This window comes from Oryzias latipes, chromosome 22 (assembly GCF_002234675.1).
Source record: "Oryzias latipes chromosome 22, ASM223467v1".
In the NCBI taxonomy this organism is placed as follows: Eukaryota; Metazoa; Chordata; class Actinopteri; order Beloniformes; family Adrianichthyidae; genus Oryzias; species Oryzias latipes.
This window is the reverse complement of record NC_019880.2, coordinates 8,080,666-8,106,611: the sequence shown is the minus strand read 5'-3', so window position 1 is coordinate 8,106,611 and position 25,946 is coordinate 8,080,666. Positions and strand designations below refer to the sequence as shown.

At 35.3% G+C, this 25,946-nt stretch overlaps 1 protein-coding gene across 1 annotated transcript; it reads right to left on the bottom strand.

The window, feature by feature from the left end:
• Positions 1-25,799, bottom strand: LOC101164936 (trichohyalin). Its single transcript, XM_020713830.2, has 31 exons — positions 25,526-25,799; positions 23,523-23,720; positions 23,361-23,444; positions 23,176-23,280; positions 22,949-23,104; positions 22,682-22,825; positions 21,338-21,481; positions 20,833-20,976; positions 20,450-20,593; positions 20,260-20,370; positions 20,062-20,181; positions 18,849-18,893; positions 18,731-18,757; positions 17,604-17,699; positions 16,089-17,513; positions 12,488-14,262; positions 6,631-11,599; positions 6,465-6,551; positions 5,451-5,498; positions 4,926-4,964; positions 4,793-4,858; positions 4,620-4,667; positions 4,469-4,516; positions 4,192-4,248; positions 3,841-3,873; positions 2,993-3,040; positions 2,500-2,541; positions 2,365-2,406; positions 2,253-2,297; positions 2,144-2,173; positions 1-2,061 (listed from the first exon to the last, which is right to left on the bottom strand). The coding sequence occupies exons 1-31, from the start codon at positions 25,533-25,535 to the stop codon at positions 1,976-1,978; spliced, it is 10,416 nt and encodes a 3,471-aa protein (XP_020569489.1). The 5' UTR covers positions 25,536-25,799; the 3' UTR covers positions 1-1,975.
• Between the last annotated feature and the right edge of the window lie 147 nt (positions 25,800-25,946).

Genomic DNA, 25,946 nt, shown 5'->3' with positions numbered 1-25,946 from the left:
TTGTTTTTTTTAACAAGCTTTATTCACAAGCACAATGAGGGCATGGTTGGGCAGAGCCTGGTTTATAATGACATATTAGACTTACAAAGTTCTAAAGTTCAAGATAAAACACCACTTTCCCCATCAGTTAAACTATTTACACCCAGATCCTTGCAGATACTTAAAATGACACGTTGCCCAACATCATCGAGAGACTCAAACTTTGGATTTACAAACCGGATTTTCAAGAGTTAAAAGTTTGTCAAAAGCACAAATAACACAAAACATGCACGGCACAGTCAAATTCTACAGTGCAAACTGTTGAATTTTGGAGCCAAATTATTCAGACAATTCGCGCACTAGCGAAACTGAAAACTACATATAATGGTCTGAAAAAATAAGATAAAACTGATGCTCATTCACATCAGGAAACACTCGTAATGTTCAATAGAATATTTCAACTTTGTAAAGGCCTTACTACAAGGGTCTTTTATTGTTTTTCACATTCTAAATTAGTTTTTTTTCTGAACTTCACAAAAACAAGATCCTCCCTTAGAAATAACCCTGTTCATATAACTACAAACACTAATACATTGTTTAAAACCATGTATGCCCATGAAAAGACATTGTTATCTGGATTCTTTTACAAAAGAACCGCATTTAAAGGTATCCAGTATGTCAAGTTTCTGGTTTTTGTACACAACTAAAAAGTCAGTGACTGTGTGTGTTTGGTCAGTCAAGGAATTACAGAATCTGTCTCATGTCTGATGGGAAAAGATAGTTTCCTGAAACGAGACTGAACTCGAACCTCGTTCAGAGTTCAGGACATGAAACCCTTTCTACACCAAAATCAAAATGAAGAGCTGGTGCAGAAAACAAGAAGGTTTCATCCTATAAGACTTTCAAACATTTCACGTTTCGTTCCACAGATCATTTTGGGAGCTCTCATATACAATGCACAGTCATTCCTTTTGAAGTTCAGCCGACAAAATAAACGTAAAAAAAAGTGTAAGGAAAAAAAGATGCTATAGTGGTGATTTTCCAAAGTAAAAAAAAAAAAAAAACCTTGATTAATTCTTGATTAATCAAGAAGACTTCAGTTACAGCATCTGACAATAGAGATGAGGCTTATTCAGGCCTACACTACAGTACAGTACACCACAGTTCTGACAATGTAAGAGAAACTGGATCCAAACCTATGACAATAATAATAATAACAATGGATTGGATTTATCTGCGCTTTTCAGACGCTCACTTCCAATGTGTCCATTATTCATTCACTCCTCATTCATACTTGGTGATGGTAAGCTACTGATGTAACCACAGCTGCCCTGGGGCAGACTGACAGAGACATGGCTGCCAGTTCGCGCCTACTGCCCCTCTGACCATCACCGGCACATTCGTACACATACACACAACGGTGGAGACACACTGGACGCAGGGAGTGGTGTCTCGCCAAGGGGCCCAGCAACAGTTGACTGGGTGGAGCAGGGATCAAACCGCCAACCCTTCGATCTGCTCAGCCGCCTAAGCCACTGCCATCCCATCTGTCCTATTTAAACTGCTGTTTCCCTGTTAACTCAAAATATATTTTCACATGTGCGGCACTGTTTGATAGTTTTCCTCAATTTTTTTCAGAATGACTGCAAAAACAAAACAAGATTTTCATGAAAGGTCCGGAAACGGATTGTTCCTTTAAAAAAAATCTAAAACACCACATTTCAAAATGACGTAAAACCTCAAAATATAAAAGAATGTTAACAAAATAAAGGACTTCCACTGACTGCATGTATTTGGTTCGAGAGCTCAACCAATTGTGGAAAATCTAAATCAAAAACCTACATCCTTAAAATCCCTCACCATCCCTTGCTGCCCTGGATTTCCTGCAGGAGGCAGACAGGGAAGTGCTGCAGCCGTGTTTCTGCAGCCCAGGTAGTACATTTTTGTCACATTCATCAGATTATCAAAACAGTAATGCTCGACTCCGACTCGTGTGTCAAATCTGTAGAGGTGAGAAGGCATAGAACGGAAAAGGAGCCTCATCTTCATCCACAAAGAAGCACTGGAAGTATGGAAGCTCATCTGTGGAGGAAATAGAACAAAAAATACACATTTTTGCTTTTATTAACAAATATTTGGGTTCTCAAAAGGTTTTAGTGCTCACCCTCCATGAGAAAGCTGTCAGCGGGCTCTTCTGGTGGAAGGAGAACAAGACATTTATCACAAAACCTTCAAATCTATAATAGTTTCAATCTGTAAAAACAGCTGCATACCTTTAACTTTTTCCTTCTTGGCTGCAATTTTCTCCACAGGTTTTTCTGCGACAGCATCAAAAACGTAAGTAAAACGTTACAAAGACGAGAAGAATTGAACTTCCAAACATACCTTTCTTAACAGGCTCCTGGATCTCTTTAAGAATTCTGTCTTCTGTCGATGACAGATAAAGACGGTTCATGTAATATGCAGAAAGAGTTGCCTATTTTTTTACAGTTACTTTTCAACAGTTATCCAACACCCTACCTAGGACTTCTTCTTTGAGTGGCCTCTTCCCAATAGCTTTTTCTAAAACACAAAAAACAGTTGAACAGTTTAAAGATCTATGTAGCAGAATGTGCAGAATCTTTAGAGTAGATTTAAAAGATGGTTAAAAAGTAAAATGTTGCCTCAAAATTCAACTAAACAAGTTAAAGATTTAAGATTTTATTCAAATCCTAATATAGTCACTTTTTGTGAACAATTAGAGCGGTTTAATTAAATAGAAAGTAAAAAAAAAGTGAGAAAAGTTGTTGACAAATCTGTAGATTCTAATTATGTCAACGTTGAAAAATAGATTTGTTTTTGTGTTTATGCCAGAAGTCTCGCTAAATTGTTTTAAAAGGTCAGTATTAAAAAATATTTAGGATAAATTGACTGAAACTTCTATAGAATAACCATTTCTTGGAAAAAGAAAACCGTCCTTTTTTAAACAACCTATCTTTTTCATCATATCATAATATAGCGTGCACTTCCAGACCTTTCTTAACTCCTGCTGGTTTGTCCTTTTCTTTGGAGATCTCAGGCTCTGTAAAATAAAAGATTGAATCACAAACAAGCAGAAAGCTGCGATGCTTCATTAACTGAACAAAGAATTACCACAAAAAAAAGCCTTTCAGTAAACGGCATACAGCCTCTTAAAGCAGAAAGCTGTAAAAACTGCTTTTAAAATTATTGTGTCTTATTTTATAATAAATTGCTGGTGTTTTTATTTATTCTGCCATGACATGAACACACACTATCATTTTTATTGAAATTCAAATATTGTAATGCCTGGTTGTGTTGTGTAATGCATTACAAAGTAACGAATTACTGTAATAAAATTACTCTTTTTTGCAACAGAGAAACTTAATGGATTACAGTTCAAATTTTGATATTTTAAATTTTGACTAGATTTTAGAAACCCTCATCACTTCATTATTCATGTTTTGGTGCAGTGAAACTATTTTAGATGACTAAAAAAACAAATGAACTTGTGTAAGCAGTCGCTCTGACAGCTAATTTAAATGAAACGATTAACTTTACTCGAATATATACAAAAAAAAGTGAAAACGAATGAGTCGCGAATTCCTTTTTTTAAATGGATAACGAGTAAAGTAATTTAACTACAATTTCATCCAGTAGTTAAAGGGACAAATACTCTTTAAAAGGAATTTGTTGTGAACATGCAACACGATGATATGCTTTGTTCTAATCGACCTTTCTTTTCTGAAGGTGTTTTGCGTTTCTCCTTTACAGCAACAGGTTCCAAGTAAAAAATAAATACATTTAATCAACATGCTTAAAAAACTGATTGTAATGGATAAACCTAATAAAATCCGTTGTTACCTTTTTTGGGGCGAGCCGGCTTGAGCTCAGGCTCTAAGGTAAGAAAAGAAAACACCCTTTGTACTGAAAAAAACTTCTCAAAATGTCCTTTTCTGTTTTTCACAAATGAGTTTCTACCAGCAGCAAAGATGAAAATATTAGAGATTAGGATACGTAAACAATCTGTTACCCAAGATATTGATAAAAACAATATAGCAGTTCCATTAAACAACAACATGCATGAAATATTAAAGCATATTAAGGACAGACATGGATGTCTAAAGAACACTTACAGGTTGTGTTATAGTTTTCAATGTAAATCGTATTTTAAATAACCAGGACCAAAAAAGAAAAAAACAACAAAAAACAAACCCTCTGTTTTCTCTTTTTTCTTTTGAGGAGTCAATGCTTTAGCCTTGGTGAGAGGTGCTGAAATGATAAAAATTAGAAACACAAATCTATTCATTTCACCTGTTTTTATCATCTAAACACACAGAAACATAAAGATGTGAAGTCTAAAAATGTGTAACATTACGACTATAGTGACAAACAAACCAGAAAAATGAACCATACTGAGAAAAATGAATTTGAAGTAGGACAGATGTATTGAACAGCTATGAAATGATGTATAGAAAAAGACAAAGCAAACCTTTTCTGGGCACCTTTGGCTCAACCTTCTTCTCCTTGACGACTTCAGCTTTTAAAGGAAAAATAAAACAAAAAGGATGCAAATAGAAAAAAGTTAAATAAAATAATAGAATATTTTAAATGAGCAATCTGCAAAACGTTGGATGACTGACGTTTTTTGGTTGGTGGTGGTTGGACTTTTTCTTTTGGAGTCACAGGCACTACAGCAGAGAAAGAGTTTTTGCATTTTACTAAGCCAACATGTAACTAAGTGTTGTTGTTCTTAAAAAATACATTAGGAAATATATATTTTTTTAATATAGGCAGTTTAAATGGATTTGCATACCTTTCTTCAGTGGCACCACCTTGACCGTCTTTACTATAGTGACATTTTTCTCAGCTACTTTTGGTTCTGCAGGGAACAAGTTAGTGTTAAAGCGACACTTTTGTGAGAAATCTAATTAATTAGAAATTCTTACTTTCAACTGAAGGTGCTGGTTTTGTCTTGATTGGCGAAGCTTTAAAGCAAAAACACATAGTTTTTCTTAGTGAAACATACTTTGAAAGTTAAAAATAAAAGAAAAAGAAAAAAATGAAACTAAAGCAAATAACTTGGAATCATCAAAGTTTATTTCTGAATGTGTTTTGATTGTTTGTGTTTTCAGGCTGGTCACACAGTGTGAATAATGATCATCTTCATTTTAATTTAATATGGTTACTGACTAAGATAACCTCCAGATGTTTTTTAACTTTAAAGTTTAGAAAGCTCAAGTTTACATCCTTACTTCCTTTTAGTCAGATTTGTTTAGCTTTTAGTTTAGAAATTGCATCCAAAGTAAAACAAAATGTCTTAAACAAAAACAATTTTTTGCTGTTTGAAGATTCAAACTTAAGTCAATTTGCGTAAGAATGATTTTAGCTTAAAAATCCTTCAAGATTGAAAAGAGAGGTTGGTTAAAAAACAATAAATCCAACAAATTAGATTTGTTCAACCACACTGATACCTTTACTTGATGGAGCTGGTTTGACTTTTTCCTTAGAAACCACAGCATCTAAAAACAGAAAACAATGATTTGTTAAGTAAAAAATGACTGAAATGAATTTCAAATATGAACAGTAATTAAATGTAACGTCCTTAAAGAGCAATTTAAAACTTTTTGGAGAATTGACAGCACCCCCCTCCCCAAAAAAGGAGTCCAACATCTAATTGAGCTTTTAAGTAAATCACTGAAAAAAACGTATATATCAAACTCAAATACGGAGCCAAATATAAAATCTCAGCTAATTAAAATAGTTTTAAAACTTTATCTCATTAAATTAATATGTTTTATATTTGTTAGATTTAAATAATAAATACAAATTACCGGTAACACATTTTTTTGCAAATGTAAATATAAATGTTAAATCAAATTAATGATTAAAATGTAATCCTGAATGTGAATATTATAACATAAGTTCCTTCTGAAAAGCTAAGTTATATATTTAGATGTTCAAACAGAAATATAAAGGTAAAATAACGTCAATATAAATGTAAAAATATGACGTGTGTGACATGTACATCCAAATCTGAATGGTATTAATTAGGCCACGCCTATGAGGAAGTCTTATGGTTCTTAGCCACGCCCATACCTATGAACCCAGTCTGAAAGGTGAGTTCAACTTTTCTTTGATGAGGCACTTTTAAGCTTCTTTTTTGGTCACAAGTTTTGTTTCTGTTTTTCTTTGAAATGTTCATTAAATTGATTTATCCACTCCTCCTTCTGGATGCCCTGATTAATTTTTTTTAAAATTATTTTCAGCTCTGTGGGTGGATCCTGTTTGAAACAATGTTTTGTTCTTTTATGAGCTTTAATTTATTTCTATAAAAGTTGCATTAAAATATTCTTATTTAAATTGATCAAACGTCAAATGTAGGAATGATATAATCAACATGAAGGTTTTTGAATGTTTCACTACAGTCTGGTTTAACTGATTGCCTCTGAACTCCACATAAATGCTACTGATGCCGATAATCTCACCTGCTTTTGTGATATTAAGCTGCTCCTTCTTGAGAAGTAATGCAGCTTTCACTTTGACTTCTCTGAATCTCTTTTTAGGTTTGGTATCTGACAAAAAAATGGATTTATTAGCCTAAAAAAAAAGATCTGAAAGTTGAAAACTGTCACAAAGCTGGCCAATACCAACCTGTCTTAGTGGTTCTCTTCTCAGCAGATTCCTGGTCATCTTTAGAAGGAATACGTTCTTTTTGAGGCTTTCTTATTTTCTCCTTTTTAGACAGTTTCTTCAGTTCTGTCTTTTCTTTTCTTGCCATCACTTGTTTTTCCTCCTTTTTGGACTTCTTTGGCTGCTTGTCTTTGACAGGTTCCTCTGTTAGAGGCGTCTCCATCTTCTTCTTTTTTACAGCTTTCGTTCGTGGTTCTTTCTTCTCTTTGTGAATCTTTTCTTCCTTAACAGATTCTGCTATTAGTTTTTCCTCTTGTGGAAGAAGGGATTCTTCGGCTGTCTTTTCCTCAGGGACTTCCTCAACCATTTCCTCCTCTACAGGAACTGTTTTGTCTTTTTTCTCACGCTTCCTGCCTTTTGCTTCTTGCTTCAGGAGCTGAATTGTTTCCTCCTCTACCTCTTCTTGGAGACGTTTGTCTCCCACTGGTGTAGTTTTTGTTTCCTCTCCATCCTCTGATGGGTGGACTTCATCATCTGTGAGGGACGTCTTCATCATTAATGGCTCTTTAGTCTCGACTTTATCTTCTAACTTGAGAACTTTTTTCTTGCCTCTCTGAGTTTTCTTGTCTTCCTTTAGCTCCTTGGACAGTTTAGCTTTTTCTTGTAGAGGTTTCTCCTCTTCTTTTAGTTCTACCTTTTCTTTGATAAATTCTTTTCCCAGTCTTCTTTCTTTGGGTTGTATATCTTTTTTCTTCTCTTTTTCAAGTTTCTTTAGTTCTGCTTCTTCTTTAGGAACCTTCTTTCTTTCTTTGGGTGACTCTTCAGGTCTGTCTCCTGTGGGAGGTTTCCTTACATCTTTCTTTATTTCTACCTTTTCTTTGGATGTTTTCTTTTCTTCTTCAACTGCTGCAATGGGTTTCTTCTCATCTTTCCTTTCTTTTGGAGATTTTTTCAATTTCTGTTTTTCTCCAGAGGTCAATTTTGCCTTTTTGTCTTTCATCTCTTTGATTTCTTTGGGTGCTTCCTCCTCTTCTTCTCGTCTTTCCTTGACATATTTTTTTACTTCCTCCTTGCCTTCAGGAAGTGTCATGGTTTTCTGCTTTTCCTTAAATTCTTTGGAAGGTTTCTTTATTTCTTTTTTAGTTTGGGGTTCTTTTTGTTCTTTCTTTTCTTTGACAGGCTTTGTAATTTCATCCTTTTCTTTGGGAGGTTTCTTTCTCTCCGCTTCCACTTCAGGCTGCTCTTTCAGTTCTGTTTCCTCTGTTGGAAGTAGAGTTTCAGGCTTCTTTTCTTTCAGTGGTTTCTTGACCTTTTTAACTTCTTTGGAAAGTATTTTCAACTCCTCTTTAGTTGGAGGTTCTTTTTCTTCTTTCTTTTCTTTAAGGGGCTTTGTGATTTCATCCTTTTCTTTGGGGGGTTTCTTTCTCTCTTTTTTCTCTTTGGGCAGCTCTTTCAGTTCTTTTTCTTCTTTGGAAGGAATCACTTTTTCCTTCTTTGCTTTGAGAAGTTTCTTCACTTCTTTGGATGCTTTCTTGATCTGTTTTTCCTTTTCGGGCTGCTCTTTCAATTCTTTTTCCTCTGATGGAGGTGTGGTTTCCTCTTTTTCTTCTCTAAGGGATTCTTTCACTTCTTTAACTTCTTTAGATGGTCTCTTTTTCTCTATATCCTCCTTGGGCTGCTCCTTCAGTTCTATTTCCTGTTTTGAAATAGTTATTTTGTCCTTTTCTTTCAGATGTTTCTTTACTTCTTTAGATGGTATCTTCCTTTCTTTTTTCTCTTTGGGCAGGACTTCTGGTCCTTTTTCCTCTTCTTGAAGAGTTTTTTCTTCCGTCTTTTCTTTGTGAGGTTTCTTTACTTCTTTAGATGGTTTCATTTTCTCTCTTTCCTCTTGAGGTTGTATTTTTGGTTCTTTTTCTTCTTTTGAAAGAATTATTTCTTCCCTCTTTTCTTTGTGAGGTTTCTTTACTTCTTTAGATGGTTTACTTCTTTCTTTTTCCTCTCTGGGCTGCATCTGTAATTCTTTTTCCTCTTTTTGAGGTAGATGTTCGGTCTTTTCTTTCAGCCATTTCTTCACTTCTTTGGTTTCATTGGATGGCTTCCTTATTTCTTTTTCCTCCATAGGATGCTCCTTCTTTTCTTTAATAGTTCCTTCTTTCTTTTCTTTCAGAGGTTTCTTTACAACTGTAGATGGTTTCTTTTTCTCCTTTTCATCTCTAAGCTGCTCCTTTGGTCCCTGTTTTGAAAGAACGATTTCTTTCTTCTTTTCTTTGAGAGGTTTCTTTCCCTCTTTTATTTCTTTAGATGGTTTGCTGTTCTCTTTTTCCTTTTTAGAAAGCTTATTCTGTTCTTTTTCCACTTTTCGAAGAACAATTCCTTTTTTCTTTTCTTTTTGGGCTTCTTTAACTTTGGATGGTTTCCTTTTTTCTTTTTCCTCTTTAGGCTGCACTTTTGGTTCTATTTCTTGTTTTGGAAGAACTATTTTTTCTTTTTCTTTGAGAGGTTTCTTTACTTCTGTGCATGTTTTATTTATGATCTCTTTTTCCTCTTTAAGACGCACTTTTGGTTCTTTTTCCTCTTTTAGAAGAATGATTTCTTCCTTCTTTTCTTTGAGAGGTTCCTTTATGTCTTTGGATGGTTTCTTTTTCTCTTTTTCCTCTTTGGTTTTCTCCTTCAGTTCTTTTTCCTCTTTTGGAAGAATGACTTCTTCCTTCTTTTCTTTTAGATGTGTCTTCACTTTATCTTCTTTAAAGTGTTTCTTACCCTCTTTTTTCTGTTTTGGCAGCTCCTTTGGTTGTTTTTCCTCTTTTGGAAGTAAAATGTCTTTCTTCTTTTCTTTGTGAGGTTTCTTGACCTCTTTAACATCTTTGGATTGTTTCATATTCTCTTTTTCCTTTTTTGGAGAAATGACTTCTCTCCTCCTTTCTTTGAGAGGTTTTTTCCTGTCTTTAATGTCTTTGGATGGTTTATTTTCCTCCTTGTCCTTTTTAGGTTCATCCTTCAGTTCTTTTTCCTCTTTTAGGGGAATTATTTCTTCTTTCTTTTCTTTGTGATGTTTCTCACCCTCATCAACATCTTTGGATGGTTTCTTCTTGTGTTTTTCCTCTTTAAGCTCTGCCTTCAATTCTTTTTCCTCCTTTGAAGGGATGATTCTTTCCTTCTTTTCTTTTAGAGGTTCCTTTATATCTTTAGACTGTTTCTTTTTCTCCTTTTCCTCTTTGGTTTGTTCCTTCAGTTCTTTCTCCTCTTTTGGAAGAAAAACTTCTTTCTTCTTTTCTTTAAGAGGTTTCTTCACTTCTTTAACTTCCTTAGATGGTTTCTTCTTATCTTCTTCCTCTTTGGGCAGCTCAATTGGTTCTTTTTCCTCTTTTGGACGAATTATTTCTTCCTTCTTTTCTTTGCGAGATTTCTTAACTTCTTTGACATCTTTTGATGGTTTCTTTTCATCCTTTTCCCGTTTGGACTCCTCCTTTAATATTTTTCCCTCTTTTGGAAGTAATATTTCTTTCTTCTTTTCTTTTTGAGGCTTCTTCACTTCTTTAACATCTTTGGATGGTTTCTTTTCCCCCTTTTCCCTTTTGGGTTCATCCTTCAGTTTTTTTTCCTCTTTTGGGGGAATCACTTCTTCCTTTTCTTTGCGAGGTTTCTTTACGTCTCCAATGTCTTTGGATAGTTTCTTCTTATCTTTTTCCTCTTTAGACTCTGCCTCCAATTCTTTTTCCTCTTTTAGAAGAATGATTTCTTCCTTCTTTTCTTTTAGAGGTTCCTTTATATCTTTAGACTGTTTCTTTTTCTCCTTTTCCTCTTTGGTTTGTTCCTTCAGTTCTTTCTCCTCTTTTGGAAGAAAAACTTCTTTCTTCTTTTCTTTAAGAGGTTTCTTCACTTCTTTAACTTCTTTAGAAGGTTTCTTCGTATCTTTTTCCTCTTTGGGCAGCTCAATCGGTTCTTTTTCCTCTTTTGGACGAATTATTTCTTTCTTCTTTTCTTTGCGAGGTTTCTTATCGTCTTGAATGTCTTTGGATGGTTTCTCTTTATCTTCTTCCTTTTTAGGCTCCGCCTTGAATTCTTTTTCCTCCTTGGGCTCCGCCTTGAATTCTATTTCCTCTTTAGGCTCCGCCTTCAATTCTTTTTCCTCCTTTGAAGGAATTATTTTTTCCTTCTGTTCTTTGTGAGGTTTCTTTAACTCTTTAACATCTTTTGATTGTTTCCTTTCGTCCTTTTCCCTTCTGGACTCCTCTTTTAATATTTTTCCTTCTTTTGGAAGTAATATTTCTTTCTTCTTTTCTTTAGGAGTCTTCTTCACTTCTTTAACTTCTTTAGATGGTTTCTTCTTATCTTTTTCCTCTTTGGGCAGCTCAATCTTTTTAGCTTCCTCTTTTTGACGAATTATTTCTTTCTTCTTTTCTTTGCGAAGTTTCTTATCGTCTTGAATGTCTTTGGATGGTTTCTCTTTATCTTCTTCCTTTTTAGGCTCCGCCTTGAATTCTTTTTCCTCCTTTGAAGGAATTATTTCTTCTTTCTGTTCTTTGTGAGGTTTCTTTAACTCTTTAACATCTTTGGATGGTTTCCTTTCTTCCTTTTCCCTTTTGGACTCCACCTTTGATATTTTTTCCTCTTTTATTATTTCTTCCTTCTTTTCTTTTGAAGGTTTCTTAACCTCTTTTTTCTGTTTTGGAAATATTTTTTCATCTTTCTTTTCTTTCAGAGGTTTCTTTACTTCTTTAGATGTTTCATTTTTCTCTTCTTTCTCTTTGGGAATTTCAATTAGTTCTTCCTCTTTTGGCATTAATATTCTTTCCTTCTTTTCTTTTAGAGGTTTCTTCAGTTTTTCATCTTCTTTGGATGGTTTCCTTTTCTCTTTTTCCTTTTTGGGCTCCTCCTTCAATATGTTTTCCACTTTTGGAAGTATTATTTCTTCTTTCTTTTCTTTTAAAGGTTTCTTAACCTCTTTTTTCTCTTTTGGAAGTATTATTTCTTCTTTCTTGTCTTTTAAAGGTTTCTTAACCTCTTTTTTCTCTTTTGGAAGTATTTCTTCTTTCTTGTCTTTTAAAGGTTTCTTAACCTCTTTTTTCTCTTTTGGAAGTATTATTTCTTCTTTCTTGTCTTTTAAAGGTTTCTTAACCTCTTTTTTCTCTTTTGGAAGTATTTCTTCTTTCTTTTCTTTTAAAGGTTTCTTAACCTCTTTTTTCTCTTTTGGAAGTATTTCTTCTTTCTTTTCTTTTAAAGGTTTCTTAACCTCTTTTTTCTCTTTTGGAAGTATTTCTTCTTTCTTGTCTTTTAAAGGTTTCTTAGCCTCTTTTTTCTCTTTTGGAAGTATTATTTCTTCTTTCTTTTCTTTTAAAGGTTTCTTAACCTCTTTTTTCTCTTTTGGAAGTATTTCTTCTTTCTTTTCTTTTAAAGGTTTCTTAACCTCTTTTTTCTCTTTTGGAAGTATTTCTTCTTTCTTGTCTTTTAAAGGTTTTTTAACCTCTTTTTTCTCTTTTGGAAGTATTATTTCTTCTTTCTTGTCTTTTAAAGGTTTCTTAGCCTCTTTTTTCTCTTTTGGAAGTATTATTTCTTCTTTCTTGTCTTTTAAAGGTTTCTTAGCCTCTTTTTTCTCTTTTGGAAGTATTATTTCTTCTTTCTTTTCTTTTAAAGGTTTCTTAACCTCTTTTTTCTCTTTTGGAAGTATTTCTTCTTTCTTTTCTTTTAAAGGTTTCTTAATCTCTTTTTTCTCTTTTGGAAGTATTTCTTCTTTCTTTTCTTTTAAAGGTTTCTTAACCTCTTTTTTCTCTTTTGGAAGTATTATTTCTTCTTTCTTGTCTTTTAAAGGTTTCTTAACCTCTTTTTTCTCTTTTGGAAGTATTTCTTCTTTCTTTTCTTTAAGAAGTTTCTTCTCTTCTTTAGTTGGTTTCTGTTTTCCTTTTTCCTCTTTGAACAGCACCTCCACCATTTTTTCTTTGTGAGTTTTTGTCTGATCTTTTTCCTTTTTGGAAGGAGCTTTTCTTTCTCCCTCTTCTTTCAATTGTTTCTTTAATTCTATTTCTTCTTTTGTTACATTTTTCATTTCTTCTTTGACAGATTTCTTTATTTCCCTCTTCTCTTTGGGGTGTTTATCTTTCATTCCTTTGGACAGCTCTATGTCTTCCTTCTTTTCTTTGGGACCTTTCTTGACTTCTTTTTGCAGTTCTGCTCTTTTTTCCTGTTCCTTGATGGGTTGGGTTATTCCTACCTTCTCATCAGTAGGATGTTCTTTCAAATCTCTGGTAGTTTTCTTCAGTTTCTTGTCCTCTTTTGGGAGTTTGTGGACTTCATCTTTGGGAATTTTCTCCTCTTTTAACTTTTCTTCCAGATGCTTTTCTTCTTTCTGTGCTTTTAGGGGAATCTTTTCTTTTTTGTCACCTATAGATGCTTCAGTTTCATTTTTCTTTTGTTTGGTAAGTTTTGTAATTCCTTTCTCTTTTCTAAGAGGAATCTTCAAGTCTTCCTTTGACTGTCTCTTTTTTATGTCCTCTATGGAGAGTTTTTCCTTTTTTTCAGAAGTTTTCTTTATTCTCTTCTCTGATTCTGAGCCTTTCTTTTCTGTAATTTCTCTCAGTGGTTTTTGAGAATCCTCTTGTTCTTTGAGAGATTTATTTTTCTCATCTTTGGTTTTCTTATCTATTTTGGCAACAGTCTTTTTCATTTCTTTCACTTTTGGAGTTCTTATTTCCTCTCCTTTGTCTCTGGGAGTTGTTTTGTCTTCTTTAAGAGGATCCTTCACCTCCTCTTCTTTTAGGTCTTTCTGTCTTTCTAGTTTTTGTTTGGTCTGCCTCTTTTCTTCCTTGTCTTCTTTTGGAAGCTTCTCTCTTTCCTTTTCCTCTTTAGGTCGCTCTATTTCATCTTTAGGGTGCTCTTTTTTCTTTGTCTTTTCTTTGAAATGTTTCTTCTTATCTTCAGGAGACTTCCTTTCCTTGATCTCCTCTTCTGTAGGTTCTGGTATTACTTTGTCCTCCTTCACAGATTCTTTGTCATCTTTTTCCTCTAAGGGAGCTTCCTTCTCTTTTTTGTCCTCTGGGACTTCTTTTTCTTCTTCAGTAATTGTTTTTTCTTTTCCTTCTTCAGGAAGTTTCTCTACCTCTGTCTGTTCTTCAGGAGATTCCCTTTCATCTTTGGTCTTTTTTATAGGCTTCTTTTCTTCTTTAGGAGGTTTTCTTTCCTTCACTTCTGCAGCTTTTGTGGATTTCTGTGTTTCCTTTTCCTCTTTTGCAGGTTCTGTTTTATCTATTTGATGCTTCTGGGCTTCTTTTTTATCCTTCGGGAGTCTTGGTTCTTGGTCTACCTCCTTCTCTTTCTGATGAGTTTTTTCCAAATTCATCTTTTCTCCAATAACTTGTTTTTCTGGTTTCATTTCTTTGGGAGGCATAATTTGTTCTTCTTCCTTAATTCTCGTGTCTTTTAATACCTTTTTGTCCTTTTCTTTTTGACGTTTCTCTATTGGTTTATCCTCCTGTTTAGCTATCTTCAATTTCTTCTCTTGCTTTGTTAGTTTCTTGTCTTCTTTCTCTTCTTTTGATTGCTCTTTTACTTTATCTCCCTTGGGTTCTTCCTTTTCTTTACTTTTCTTTAGAAGTGGTTTGTCAGGCATTTTTCCAACCTCATCATCATCTTTTAGAGGTTTCTTCATGAGTTGTTCTTCTGAAAAAACAAATTTATTTGTTGTACAAAAAATGGACATCTTAAAAATGTTACATATGTGTATTTAAAATAGAGGATATTTGTTTGTTTACAGAGAAAAACCCCAAGAAAAATAAAGACTTTTTTAAGTGCCAAAAACAGCATTAATATAAGAGTGGAATCCCATTCTCACAAAGTAGCTCTATGTTAAAAGTAAATAATTATACAACAAAGTATTATGTGTCCAAAAAGGCCACATATTGGCAAAAGTATGGCAAAAGAACATTATAATAATATATATAATCCATTAAAAGTAAGAGTTAGAATTGTTTGTGTGCACAATACTATCTCCTTTTGATAACTCCAAAACTTTACTTACGAAACAATATGAAATAAAAATTTATTTTCTCTTTTTGTATTATATCGGGCGCCTGTGAAGACATATATAAAAGAAAAAAATATGACTGATTTCATGTGCTCAGGGGAAAATTTACTTATTTAGGGACTCTGTAAAGCACGTAGTAGATTTACCAGCTTCAGTTTTGGTTTTAGTTTTTTTCCAAATAAATGTTTTTATTTTTTTAAGTCAGAAGTATAATATCTCTGAGATAACACTATGAGACTCCAGATCTTTCATTTTCAGTTCAATTGCTTACTTATTGTTCTTGTTTCATTGTGTGTCATTTAAAGGCACAGTCATGACAGAATTTCTAAACATGATAACATTGTTAACAATAATTCTACTTTTTAAACATCATAAATTGCGTTAACAATAGTTTTTAAATAACAACTATAAAACTAACTATTTTCAAATGATTTGGGAAGAAATACATCTCTGGTGTTTTAGGCCTCCCTGTTCCATCTTGTGGTTATATTGGCTCAATGAAGAAATTGAACCATAATTATAATTATAATGGATTAGCTTTATCTGTGCTTTTCCAGAAACAAAAAATCCCTTAGCATGTGTCCATTATTCATTCACTCCTCATTCATACTTGGTGATGTTAAGCTACTGATGTAACCACAGCTGCCCTGGGGCAGACTGACAGAGGCATGGCTGCCTTTGTGAGCCTTCAAATCAACAAATGAACTTAAAGTTAAATCTTTGAGCTCTCAGTTGGTCTCCTTTTGGTTTCCAACCCAAATAATTGGTCAAAATCACAAGCAATGATAGGCTAAAGGTCAGCCACGGACCTCTTAAAAAATGTTATATTTACATTTATTTTTTGACATTCTATAATGCGAACTCTTTTTTTAAAGAAATGTTTAACATCAGATATACCAGTAAAAATAGACCGAAATACAGGGATTATATGTCTGAACTGTTAAAACTGAATCTTTTCCTTCACTTCTTTTACATAACATTGATTTATGTGCGCTACAATAAATCCAAGAGTAAAAAGAATTTTTGTTTTTTTTGTTAAACTGAAATGTCTAAGGAACTGAAGGGCTTATAGGCACATCTAAAGATATAAAACTTGAATCAGGAGGACCTAAATGTGTTGTAACTTGAGCTGCAGTTGTTGCTATTTATCTGGCATTTTACTAACAATTTTTTTATATTCTGTCTTTCCTATTCTCTGTTTAGTACAGAGAATTACTGAACCCACTCTTTGTCTGTAAGCACATTAGTGTCATGTTCACAGCAAGTATTACCGTGTGACATTTCCAGATTCATTCCTCAAATGTCAGTCTGAAAAATCGTTAATAATCAAATTCCAAACCAAGCTGTTATGCCACATCGTTCCAATCCACCATAACTTCATGGTGAAAACATGCACAAAAGTACAAGTAACAAAAACGAAACAGTTCCTGATGCATTCATGAAGGAAACTTTTGTTTTGTACCTTTCTCCATTTCATGGCTGTGTTTTTCTTTGAGTGGCTCGTCTCTGAGCTTCTGGAGGGAAACACGGGTCTTCCTCCTTTCTTTGGGTTTCACCTTTCTGCTCTCAGATGCTGAAAATGTTTCCTCCTCTGCCTCGTGGGATTCAAACACAGAGCTGTCCTCCATACGTTTTCCCATTTTTTCTTGGGCCTTATCTTTAGACTCCAGTTGTTCTGGTTTTTCTTCCTGCCTCACTTGGTCTTCATCTTTTTTAGCCAAAAATGTGACTTTTGTTTCCTCCTCTTCTTTTTTTCGTTTCTTCTCTTCAAATTGTGGCAAATCCTCTATTGTTTTGGGTTCTTCCTCTTCTTCATCTTCTGCCAGATCTTCTTCAGTTCCAGCATCTTCTCCTGTCTCTTTGTCTTCATCTTTGTCTATTATTGTTTCCTCAGTTTTGGCTTCCTTTGCCTCCTTCTCTTTATCTTCAGCCAAAAGGTGTTCAGGGTCAGACTCCTCCTCATCCTCCTCCGCAGTCTTGCCTTGCTGTTTTTCAGCTGTACCTTCATTTACATCTGTCAAAATGTCCACTTTGGCCTCCTCTTCCTCGTCTTTAATAATGTGTTTTTCAGATTCAGTTTTGGTTTTGGATTCTTCCTCTTCTGTCAAATCCTCTTCAGTTGCTTCTATGTCTTTTCCAGCTTCAGTTTCAACCTTCTGCTGTTCTTGTGTTAAATCTCGAATTGTGGTCTCTGCCTGGTCCTCCTCCTCCTCCTCCTCCTCCTCTTCTTTTTCAGCTGGACCAGTAGATTCCTGTTTCTTCTCCTCTTCCTTAAAATCTATCATATTGTCTATTTCCCCATCTTCCTCTTCTTTTGTGTATCTTTCCAAGTTTTCTTTAGTTTGAATTTCTTCCTCTTCATCTTTTAGTCTGTCCTCCTCTGCTTCTTTATCTTCTACAGCCTCTTTTTCCACAGTTGAAGCTTCTTTCTGAGGTTGATCTTCTGTTAGTTTCTCCGGTTTGGTGTCTTCTACTTTATCTTCAGTAAAAATATCCTTAGGTTTTGGCTCCTTCTCAGCTTCTGCCAAATCCTCATTAGTTTTTGTGTCTCCTCTTGCCTTTTCATCTTCTACAACCTCAGTGCTACTGGTCTCCTCTTCATTTAGATCCTCTTTTATATCTTCAGTTTTGACCTCCTCTTTCACCTCTTCATCTTCAGCCAAAATTTCTACAGTTCCGGATTTCTCCTCCATCTCGTCGGGAGTGACAAACAAGAAATCTGTTTTCCTAAAATCTTCTATATCAGTCTTGTCTGTATCTGGATCTTCTTCTTTCTTTGTGTATTCCCCCTGACTCTCAGTCTCTTCTTCCTTGGTTTTGCTACCCCGATCAAGGATTTCTTCCTCCCAAAGCGTTGCTTCTGGCTGGATTTCCTCATCATGTTTTGCTAGCAATGTGACAGCAGTCAATTTAAACCCTATTTATGATTATGAATCTAATAAATCAGACATTACAGAAAAGAAAAATATCTGAATACCCTCAGAATCGCCCTCCTCCATGATCTCAGCAGCTTCAGCAGGTTCTTCCTCCTTCACCTCCTCTTCCACTTCCTCCTCGTGCGTCCTCTCTGTACCTGTACCGTAAATGTTGTCATTCCAAAGTAACATGTTTGGCTTTTCACATTAAAAAAAGCAAATTCGAACAAGGGGGGTTATGACAAATGAAACTTTATGATATCTCCATTCTCTGTTTACAACAGTTTGCATTTCGGTACATTTTCAGAGGATTTCCAGAGAACTTTCTAAATAGAAGTCATCAAAACGAATCAGTTCAATAATGAACAGAATAAGATTCTCAATTATGAGCATTTTTATGACTTAAAATTAAACAGACCAGTAAAAATAAAAGCTGAAAGCATCAATAATAATTTTTGGGAATTTTTCTTTTTTTTAACTTATTAATTCAACACAACAGCTTGGTAAAATTATCATCACGTGGGTCAAACCAATGCACTCCATGCACATGTTAACATGAATATTTTCAAAATAAAACACAATGCAAATATCTGCAGTCAGGTTTGGAAAACATGGAAAATGACAATTTATGCATTAAAGAAAAAACCCAAACATGCACAGTAAAACGCTGGGAGCTGCATAACATTAGAAAAAGGGTCCAATTGTTTCCCAGCTGTAACTCAAACATTTAATGTTATTTAAAACGTGTTATTTTTCAATTCATTTTTTAAAAACTGTACAAGTGACATGTTTTTAAAAGTCTGACAGTCAAACAGAAAAGAAGAAAAAACAGGAATGCACTTTAATCAATGCCTCTATATATGCAACCTTTATTTTGGAAAAACAACACAACTTGCTTAACATTTCTTTAGAGCATTTTGATGTGCAGTTTTGTACCAGAGTTTTTCGGACAATTGGGTTCATTTAGACGTTTATTATAGTAAAAAATGTACATGTCACAAGGTTCATGCAACAACATGAAAACAGACAAACAATAGTTTACTCCCCCATGTTACAATAAAAACATAAGGCACTCCATCAGAAACACAAATGAAACCTGAGTATGTCCAAAAAAGTGCAGACATTAAAATCTCAGAGCACAAAAGCCAACCTTTAAACATAAAATGTAAAAATTATATATATTTCTTACCTTTTTCCGATGGAGGCAGGAATTCACCTGCAAGGAAATGGTTTTAGGTGGGAATTTATCTTTACTTAAAAGGGAAACCTTTATTCACTTTAAAGGAGATAATAATATCATGAATTACCTTTCTTTCTAACCAACTTCATATCAGCTGAAGAATGGGCCGTTTCTTCAAAAAAATAATGAAAAAAAAAAAAAAAGAAAGTTTGTTGAGTGTTGCTAAAAAAAAAGTGTTGTGACTAAATAAAGACCAAAACACAACACAATAAAGCATAATGATCAAAATAATGCAACATTGTTTTTAGAAACAGTAGCAGAAACAGGTTTATCTAAATTGGGGGTCTGCAACCTTTAACAGGCACAGGGTCAGCCTCAAATCCTGCTCTCTGGGATCAGAAGAATCCTCATTTTCAGAATCAAATTGATCCAGGATTCAAACCAAAGGTTTGAAATACCCAACAGAGGCCTTTTATGTGGAAAATAGGGAAGTTTAGATCAGCAAATTCAAATCTTCAGGATCAAACTTGGTCCATAATTTCCGATCTGGATCCCATCCTGGAGGTTTAATCTTATGGGATTTTGTTCAAAATACTGGGCCTAAAAGAGACATTCATAGAAATCCAGTTTCTTTCTGACCAAAACTCAGCAGGAGCCACAAAGCCCCACTTTTAGAAAATAAACTTTAAAGGGTTTTAGGCCATTCATTTATAAAATCTAATTATTAGTGTTATATTTTTTCTATATTTAAGAATTTTAACTTACTTTTGACAGCATTAAATACAAGGTCCTTCCAAAATAAAACACACTGTGTAAAATAAGATTCTCCAGCTGCAACAGATTTATTTAAATTAAAAATAAAAGACAGTCAAGTAAAAATACTTTTTCTTATATCTTTGGTGCGCCTTCATCCTTTCTCTCCGTTTATTATCAAATATAAGCAGGACAACATTGGTGTGGAATCCAACTTTTTGTGTGTGGAAAATCTAAAGTTTAAATGTGGTCATATAAATATTTCCCTCTAAACAGAAACTAGACACGCTTGTGCAGCAGAAGAGAAGAATCTGTGCTCCAAACTAATTCTTTTAATAAACCATTCTGACAGTAAACTAAACTTTTTACTGTATTTTCACTCAGGTATTTGGCATGTTAAAAATCTCTACATTAATGACATAACAAAAAAAGAAACAAAACTCCAAAACCATTATTTGTTTAAACTGGTAACAAAGAGCCACAATACATGTGGCTCCAGACACCCCTGATCTAAAACGAGGGTGATCTTTATCAGAATACCGAAAAATCGAATTTTCTCTTTCATTTTTATGAGCGAAGATGCTCACCTTGATCACCAACCAACATGCTTGACATGTAACCTAAGAACAGCTCCTTCTTGTCAGAGAATTCAAGCAGCGCCTCCTCCACGACTTGCATTGGGTCCACAGACACTTCAGGCACAATTCCTGAATAAAAACCATGGATTTGCAAACAAACAGGAGATCTTATATGATAATAAGAGGATGAATTTCCTCCAAACAAACCTTGATCACCGATCAGCGTTGTGGGAAGGAAGCTGTCGATCAGTTCTCTTATAGTCTCTGTCGTTGTTCTCAGAACCGAGACGGGACTAAACCCAACAGCCTGCTGGACATCTGATGAACAGAGGAAAAGAAAAACTAGAGTTAGGATTTTTTAATGGGAAACGCAGGTGAGTTAAAGGCCACGCATCACCTTTTAAAATATCCAGTATTCCATCCAGAAATACACAGAGACTGTCCTGGACGAATCTTGCAATTCCGCTCACAAAATCATTTACAAGATTAAAGACATAACGGCCCACAGTCACCGGGTCAATAAAGCTGATGTCTATTGTTCCTGAGAGGAAAAACACAATTTGATTAAAAGCACTAATACACTCTATGTTTTTCACATATTAGTTTAGAATAAAGTCAGAAGAAAGACCGGGTTCAAGCTGACTTGATCTCTCTTAAAAAACCATAAAAGCTTCTTATCAAACAGTAGAGCGTTGTTGATTCCATTTGCTGTTGAGTGTGTTTTTTTGATGCTTCATCCATGTATGCAGAACACAGATGAAGAAAAAAAAGTGGAAGTACCTTTGAAAATATCCAAGATGAAATCCAGTATGGTGCAGAAAATGTCCTGAATGTAAGCCCCTATTTCATTAGCAAAATCATTCACGACACCGAAGACGTTTCTGCCCACCGTCACAGGGTCAATGACGCTAACGTCAGTCGTTCCTGAGGAAAAAGTAAACACACCGCCAGACTAAAGTTACATTCATAATGCCCTGTTTTAGAAAAACAAATAAAACTGAGAAAACTGTTAAAAAACAAACAAAGGTAATGGTAAAATACGTTTGTCTTTTTAAACTAAGTCCAAGTCACATCCATTCACATTTCTGTGTGTTGTTATACATAATACTAATTTAGACCAGACAATTTAGACCATAAATTAATCTAAGTCATAAAGTAAGGGGTTGCTTTCAAGAGTAAAACACTAATTATTTGTAAAAATCCCCACAAATGTTATGCTGTAGCTTGGTCACTTTTATGTTTGTAGTTTGCAGTGAACAATTCACAAAAGTTCAGACTGATGTACCTCTGAAAACATCCAGAACAAAGTCTAGAACGGTGCAGATTATGTCCTGGATGGGTGCCACTATCCCACTCACGCCGTCATCGACAACATGGAAGACTTTTCTGCCGATCACAACGGGGTCCACAATGTTTACGTCCGTACTTCCTGTGGAGCAGAAAAAAGCGTTTTAAACCACAACATCAGTTCTGAACCTTCATGACTAATTTAGTCACATCCACTCGTATGGGGGTTGTCCGTAAGGGTGCTGCGGGTTTTTGGGTTGTGGGGGCTCGTAGAGGGGAGCTGCTGCATCTCAGGAGGAGCGCAGGTGTGTTTTGCAGCTCCTTTGAGGCTTGTGTGACCACCTCAAGTACGTCACAAACGTTGGTAAGGATTTGTAAGGCTGTAGTAAGTCACATGCACTTAATATTCATGGGTGATGCTGTCGGCCACATTCTAGCTGCACGCAAATGCTGCACACATGGGGTGTGCAGGTGATATGTAAGTGCCCATAGTGTTTGGTAACATCCCTGTCAAAATGAAGCGTATGCTCATAGACAAAGTTGAGCAAACTTGGAAAAATATTTAAAGTATGAGTACAACATTTGGTTTAACATTTGATATGTGTGTTCTGGGTCCAACTTTTTCTTTCCCTTGAATAAATGTACCCTGTTAAGTTACTGTCAAGAATACGTCATTTGGTCACAAGCAAAGTGTGCTTGTGTACTGACTGCCACTAGCCCTTGTGCTATCCTAGGCACTTTACCATTGGGAGTTGGGTCATCTAGACCCACTATGGTAGGGAGAACACGTGAAGGCAAGGGTGGGCTCATCTAAGATAGCACAAGGGTTAAAAAGTACGCCTCAAAAAGGCACTGATGAACAGCTGACATGTTTTATAAATTACTTTTTTTTTAAGCATTACTTTCTTAATTTCTTATGCATACGTTTCATTTTGACTACATTCTTACCCCATACTGTAAGATGACCACACAAACTACGCTCTAATTGCCTAATTTCCTAAATTCAAACAGCAAGGAGCGCGCACATATCACTTTTACAGCACTAATGGACTTTCTGCACTGTGGATTTGGGGTAGGGGTAGAAAAGAAAAAAGGAAAAATCTGTGCGACGTGTCTGCGTCTCACCCAGACACATCATACAACACTTATAAACACATTCTATAAGTGTTTGCTACGACCTGTCGTCTGCAGCATTCCTGTAGAAAAAGTTTTTTGCTCTACGGGCTCACCGAGCTTTCTACGATCTTAGTGTTTTGTGCGGTCGTGTACAAGCTTTTGTAGACAGCCTGTTTCCACCCGTGAGGTTCAGTTATGACTAAGGCTTAATCAAAAGAGCAAGAACCTTGAATTTGATCCAGCACAGTGTCCCGAATGCAGCACAGCACCTTCTGGATGTTTTCCACAACTCCATTCATGAGGTCATTAGTCAGACTGAAGACACCTCTGCCTATAACCACAGGGTCAATGTAACTCAGATCTATGTTTCCTGAAAATGTAAAAAACAAAACATGGGAGCCAGTAAAACTGATTAACTATTGCTTTGACAGGAGTTTAGTCAGAGGTTTGTGAGCCATGCTGACAGCTTTGATCCATAGAAAAGGCATTAGACCTGTATTTATATCCAGGGCCGTATCCAATATCATATCTGCTGCAGCACAAAGTGTGTCTCTGAGTGAAGCCACAGCTCCGTTCACGAAGTCGTTGGTTGAATGGAAAGCTTGTCTGCCGATGGTGACTGGGTCGATGTAGCTGAGGTAGAATTTTCCTGTAAAACGGACAAATCAGCATCCGCCAGTGTTGTAGATGAAAGTTTTCATCACAGTTCTGCAGTCCTACCGTCATCATCTGAAAAGTGGCGCACAAACCCATCCTTTGCTGTTGTTATTTCCTCGGCTGCATACGTGGCAGCAGACATGGGGTCACTCAGATCAGGAGCACATTCTGGGGATATGAAGCAGAGGATGCAGTAAGGAGGGGTGTACGAGGCCAGACGTGAAAACCTTTTCCAGATCCTTCGCTACCTTGAAACTTATTGAGCAGGATGGATACTTCATCAACAGCGTCATGTACTGCTTGAACGGGGTCAGTAATGATTTGCTGAACATCTAAACAAAAGAGGGGAAACGTCGGGTTATTCTGATTACTTCAATTCCTGTGAATGTTCCTTTCTTTTTGGGACTTGCCAGGGACTGCTTTGTACTCTACAAAGTCAAACATCACCACTCCCACAACCACCCAAGACAGGAGAGCAGCCAGGGCAACCAGCAGCTCCACGGACATCTTCAGTTTCCAGAGGAGCGCCACAGCTTTGGATCTGAGAGAACTTGTCCATGGTTCTGCCGCCTCACTGGACCGGCCGGAGGCGGTGGCAGGCTTGGCTCCTGAGCATCAAAAAAACATACTGAAGTCTGGGAAAGACTCTTTTGTCCACTAGAGGGCAGCGTTTTGGTAATTAATTAGCTTTCTGCTTTTGTTATTTGGCTCAAAAATATTAGAAAATTGTACTGTTTGTAGCCTATAAATTATTCATTTGTTTATTCTTATTTATTTGATTTTTTCTAAAGGAAGGTTAATATTTTTTAAACTAAACTTAAAATTCTGAAAGCATTCGGTTTTTTGAATGGCTTTTAAGTGTTAATATTTTTGTTTAGATGCATTTTAATAATTATCTTGTTTTAAATTTAGTGTATGAACCTTCAGTGGACATGGTTTTATTTCCTACCACTGTGTGTGGAATTTTCTGTGTGTAAGGTATTTCATAATAAATAAAACATGATTTACTTGAAATGTTGTTCTCTCTCTCTCTCTCTATATATATATATACATATATAAATATACTTTTTTTAAACTAAATCAAATCAAACATGTTTTCTGTAATTCAACATGTAAATATCATGATCAACCTTGGAAAAAATGGAATCAGCTGGACCTGGAGGTGTATTTGCACTGTAAAAGAGGTTTTTTGTTTTTTTTTGCTTAAACAGTTCCTTAAACACTTTATTTTACACAGTTAAAAGATGCAAAGTGTTCATCATCTTCTGCTTTATTTGGATCAAGTTTGATCCCATTTGATTGACTTTACAGCAGCCGCCACATTTTTGTTCTATTTCTTACCTACGACATAATTTAGGATCAATTAAAAAAAAACTGTAAAAGCAAAAATGATTAGGACCAAAAAAAACAAGTATTTTGAAAAGTTAAATTAGAAATATTTTTGACAAGAAGTTCAAAAATTCTGCAGTGATAGTCCAACATTTTAAATACCGTAATTAAAAGATATGACACACAATGTTTATAGTTGCAACGATGCACTTTGGTTCAAATCTATTTTTTTATGCTTTTTTATATGATCTGCGTATTACAAAACAGCATAAAAAAACTAAAAACTGAGAAAAAAAAAGTTTCATATGCTAATGAGCAATTACCAAAGAAGAAAAACATTTAAATTGCCTTATACTGCAATGAAATAAAGATTAAACACCCCTCCCAAATGTGGTGGAATTGTTTGACACTTTCAACATAAACATATTGGTATGCAGTAGTGACGCAACAATTCACTTTCCCCATGATTCAGTTCAATCGTATAACGAACAGTTACGTTTTGGATCAAGAATTGTAGTATCCCTACTATGTACCTTGGCTCATTTAACTACAAGATTTGATTATCTATCTTTTGTTTGAATATAAATCTTATTTCATTGTAGGGCTCACAAAATGTGCATCTAAAAAAAATCAAGGCTCACAACCCAACAGTAATTATTGTTCTAATGATGATATTTCATGATATCTGCTCTTTAACTACTAATAAAAAGTGACAAAGATCCAAATGAGTTCAAACAGCAAAGAGACAGAGGACACTTTGACGTGACTTTATAAACAAACTCATCATTTATCCAGTTCTGCAAATGTTTCTCAAGTAAAGTTTAAATGTAACCTCAATTCTGCATTACATGAGCCACAATTATAAGATTTTTAACATTTTATTTACAGCAATGACTCACAGGGACAGCTGTCACAGCACAGTAATGCTAATACTCCATATGATACCAAGTATTTATAGCAACCAATTTTCAAGAGTCTACAAGGCTCACGAAGAACAGAACTGTTTATCCATCACACTTTTGGTGTCAAGGTTTTGAATCTGAAGCACAAAATAAGGGGACATATTTTCTTTAAGTAGCCCTACCTTCAGCCATGCTTGTGGGGGCTTCAGCAAAAAAAAAAAAACCCAAAGTAAACCACTGGCTGCAGCCCAAGTCTGTCCAATCAGCAATAAACGTGTCCCATTTTGTGGATTTTTTTTTAATTCCTACTTCCTGTTTTCTGAGTCATGTTGTACGACGGGGGGGAGAAAAAAAGGAAATAAAACGGCCAATAAAAAAATCCTAGAGGCGTTTGGAAATTTGGAGCTGCCTCTGTGAGGGTGGTCGGGGATGTTGGGGTAAAAGAGCCAAGCTCAGCACAGAGCGGGGTAAGGTGAGGGGGGGCAGGCAGGGGGTCTAAAGCAGAGCTGATGGGAACTTTCAGGGTAACTTTATCCCCCATAACGTCCAGGTTATTCTTAGCTGCAGCTCTGCACACCAGCTGCTGTGACAGGCCTTTTTAGG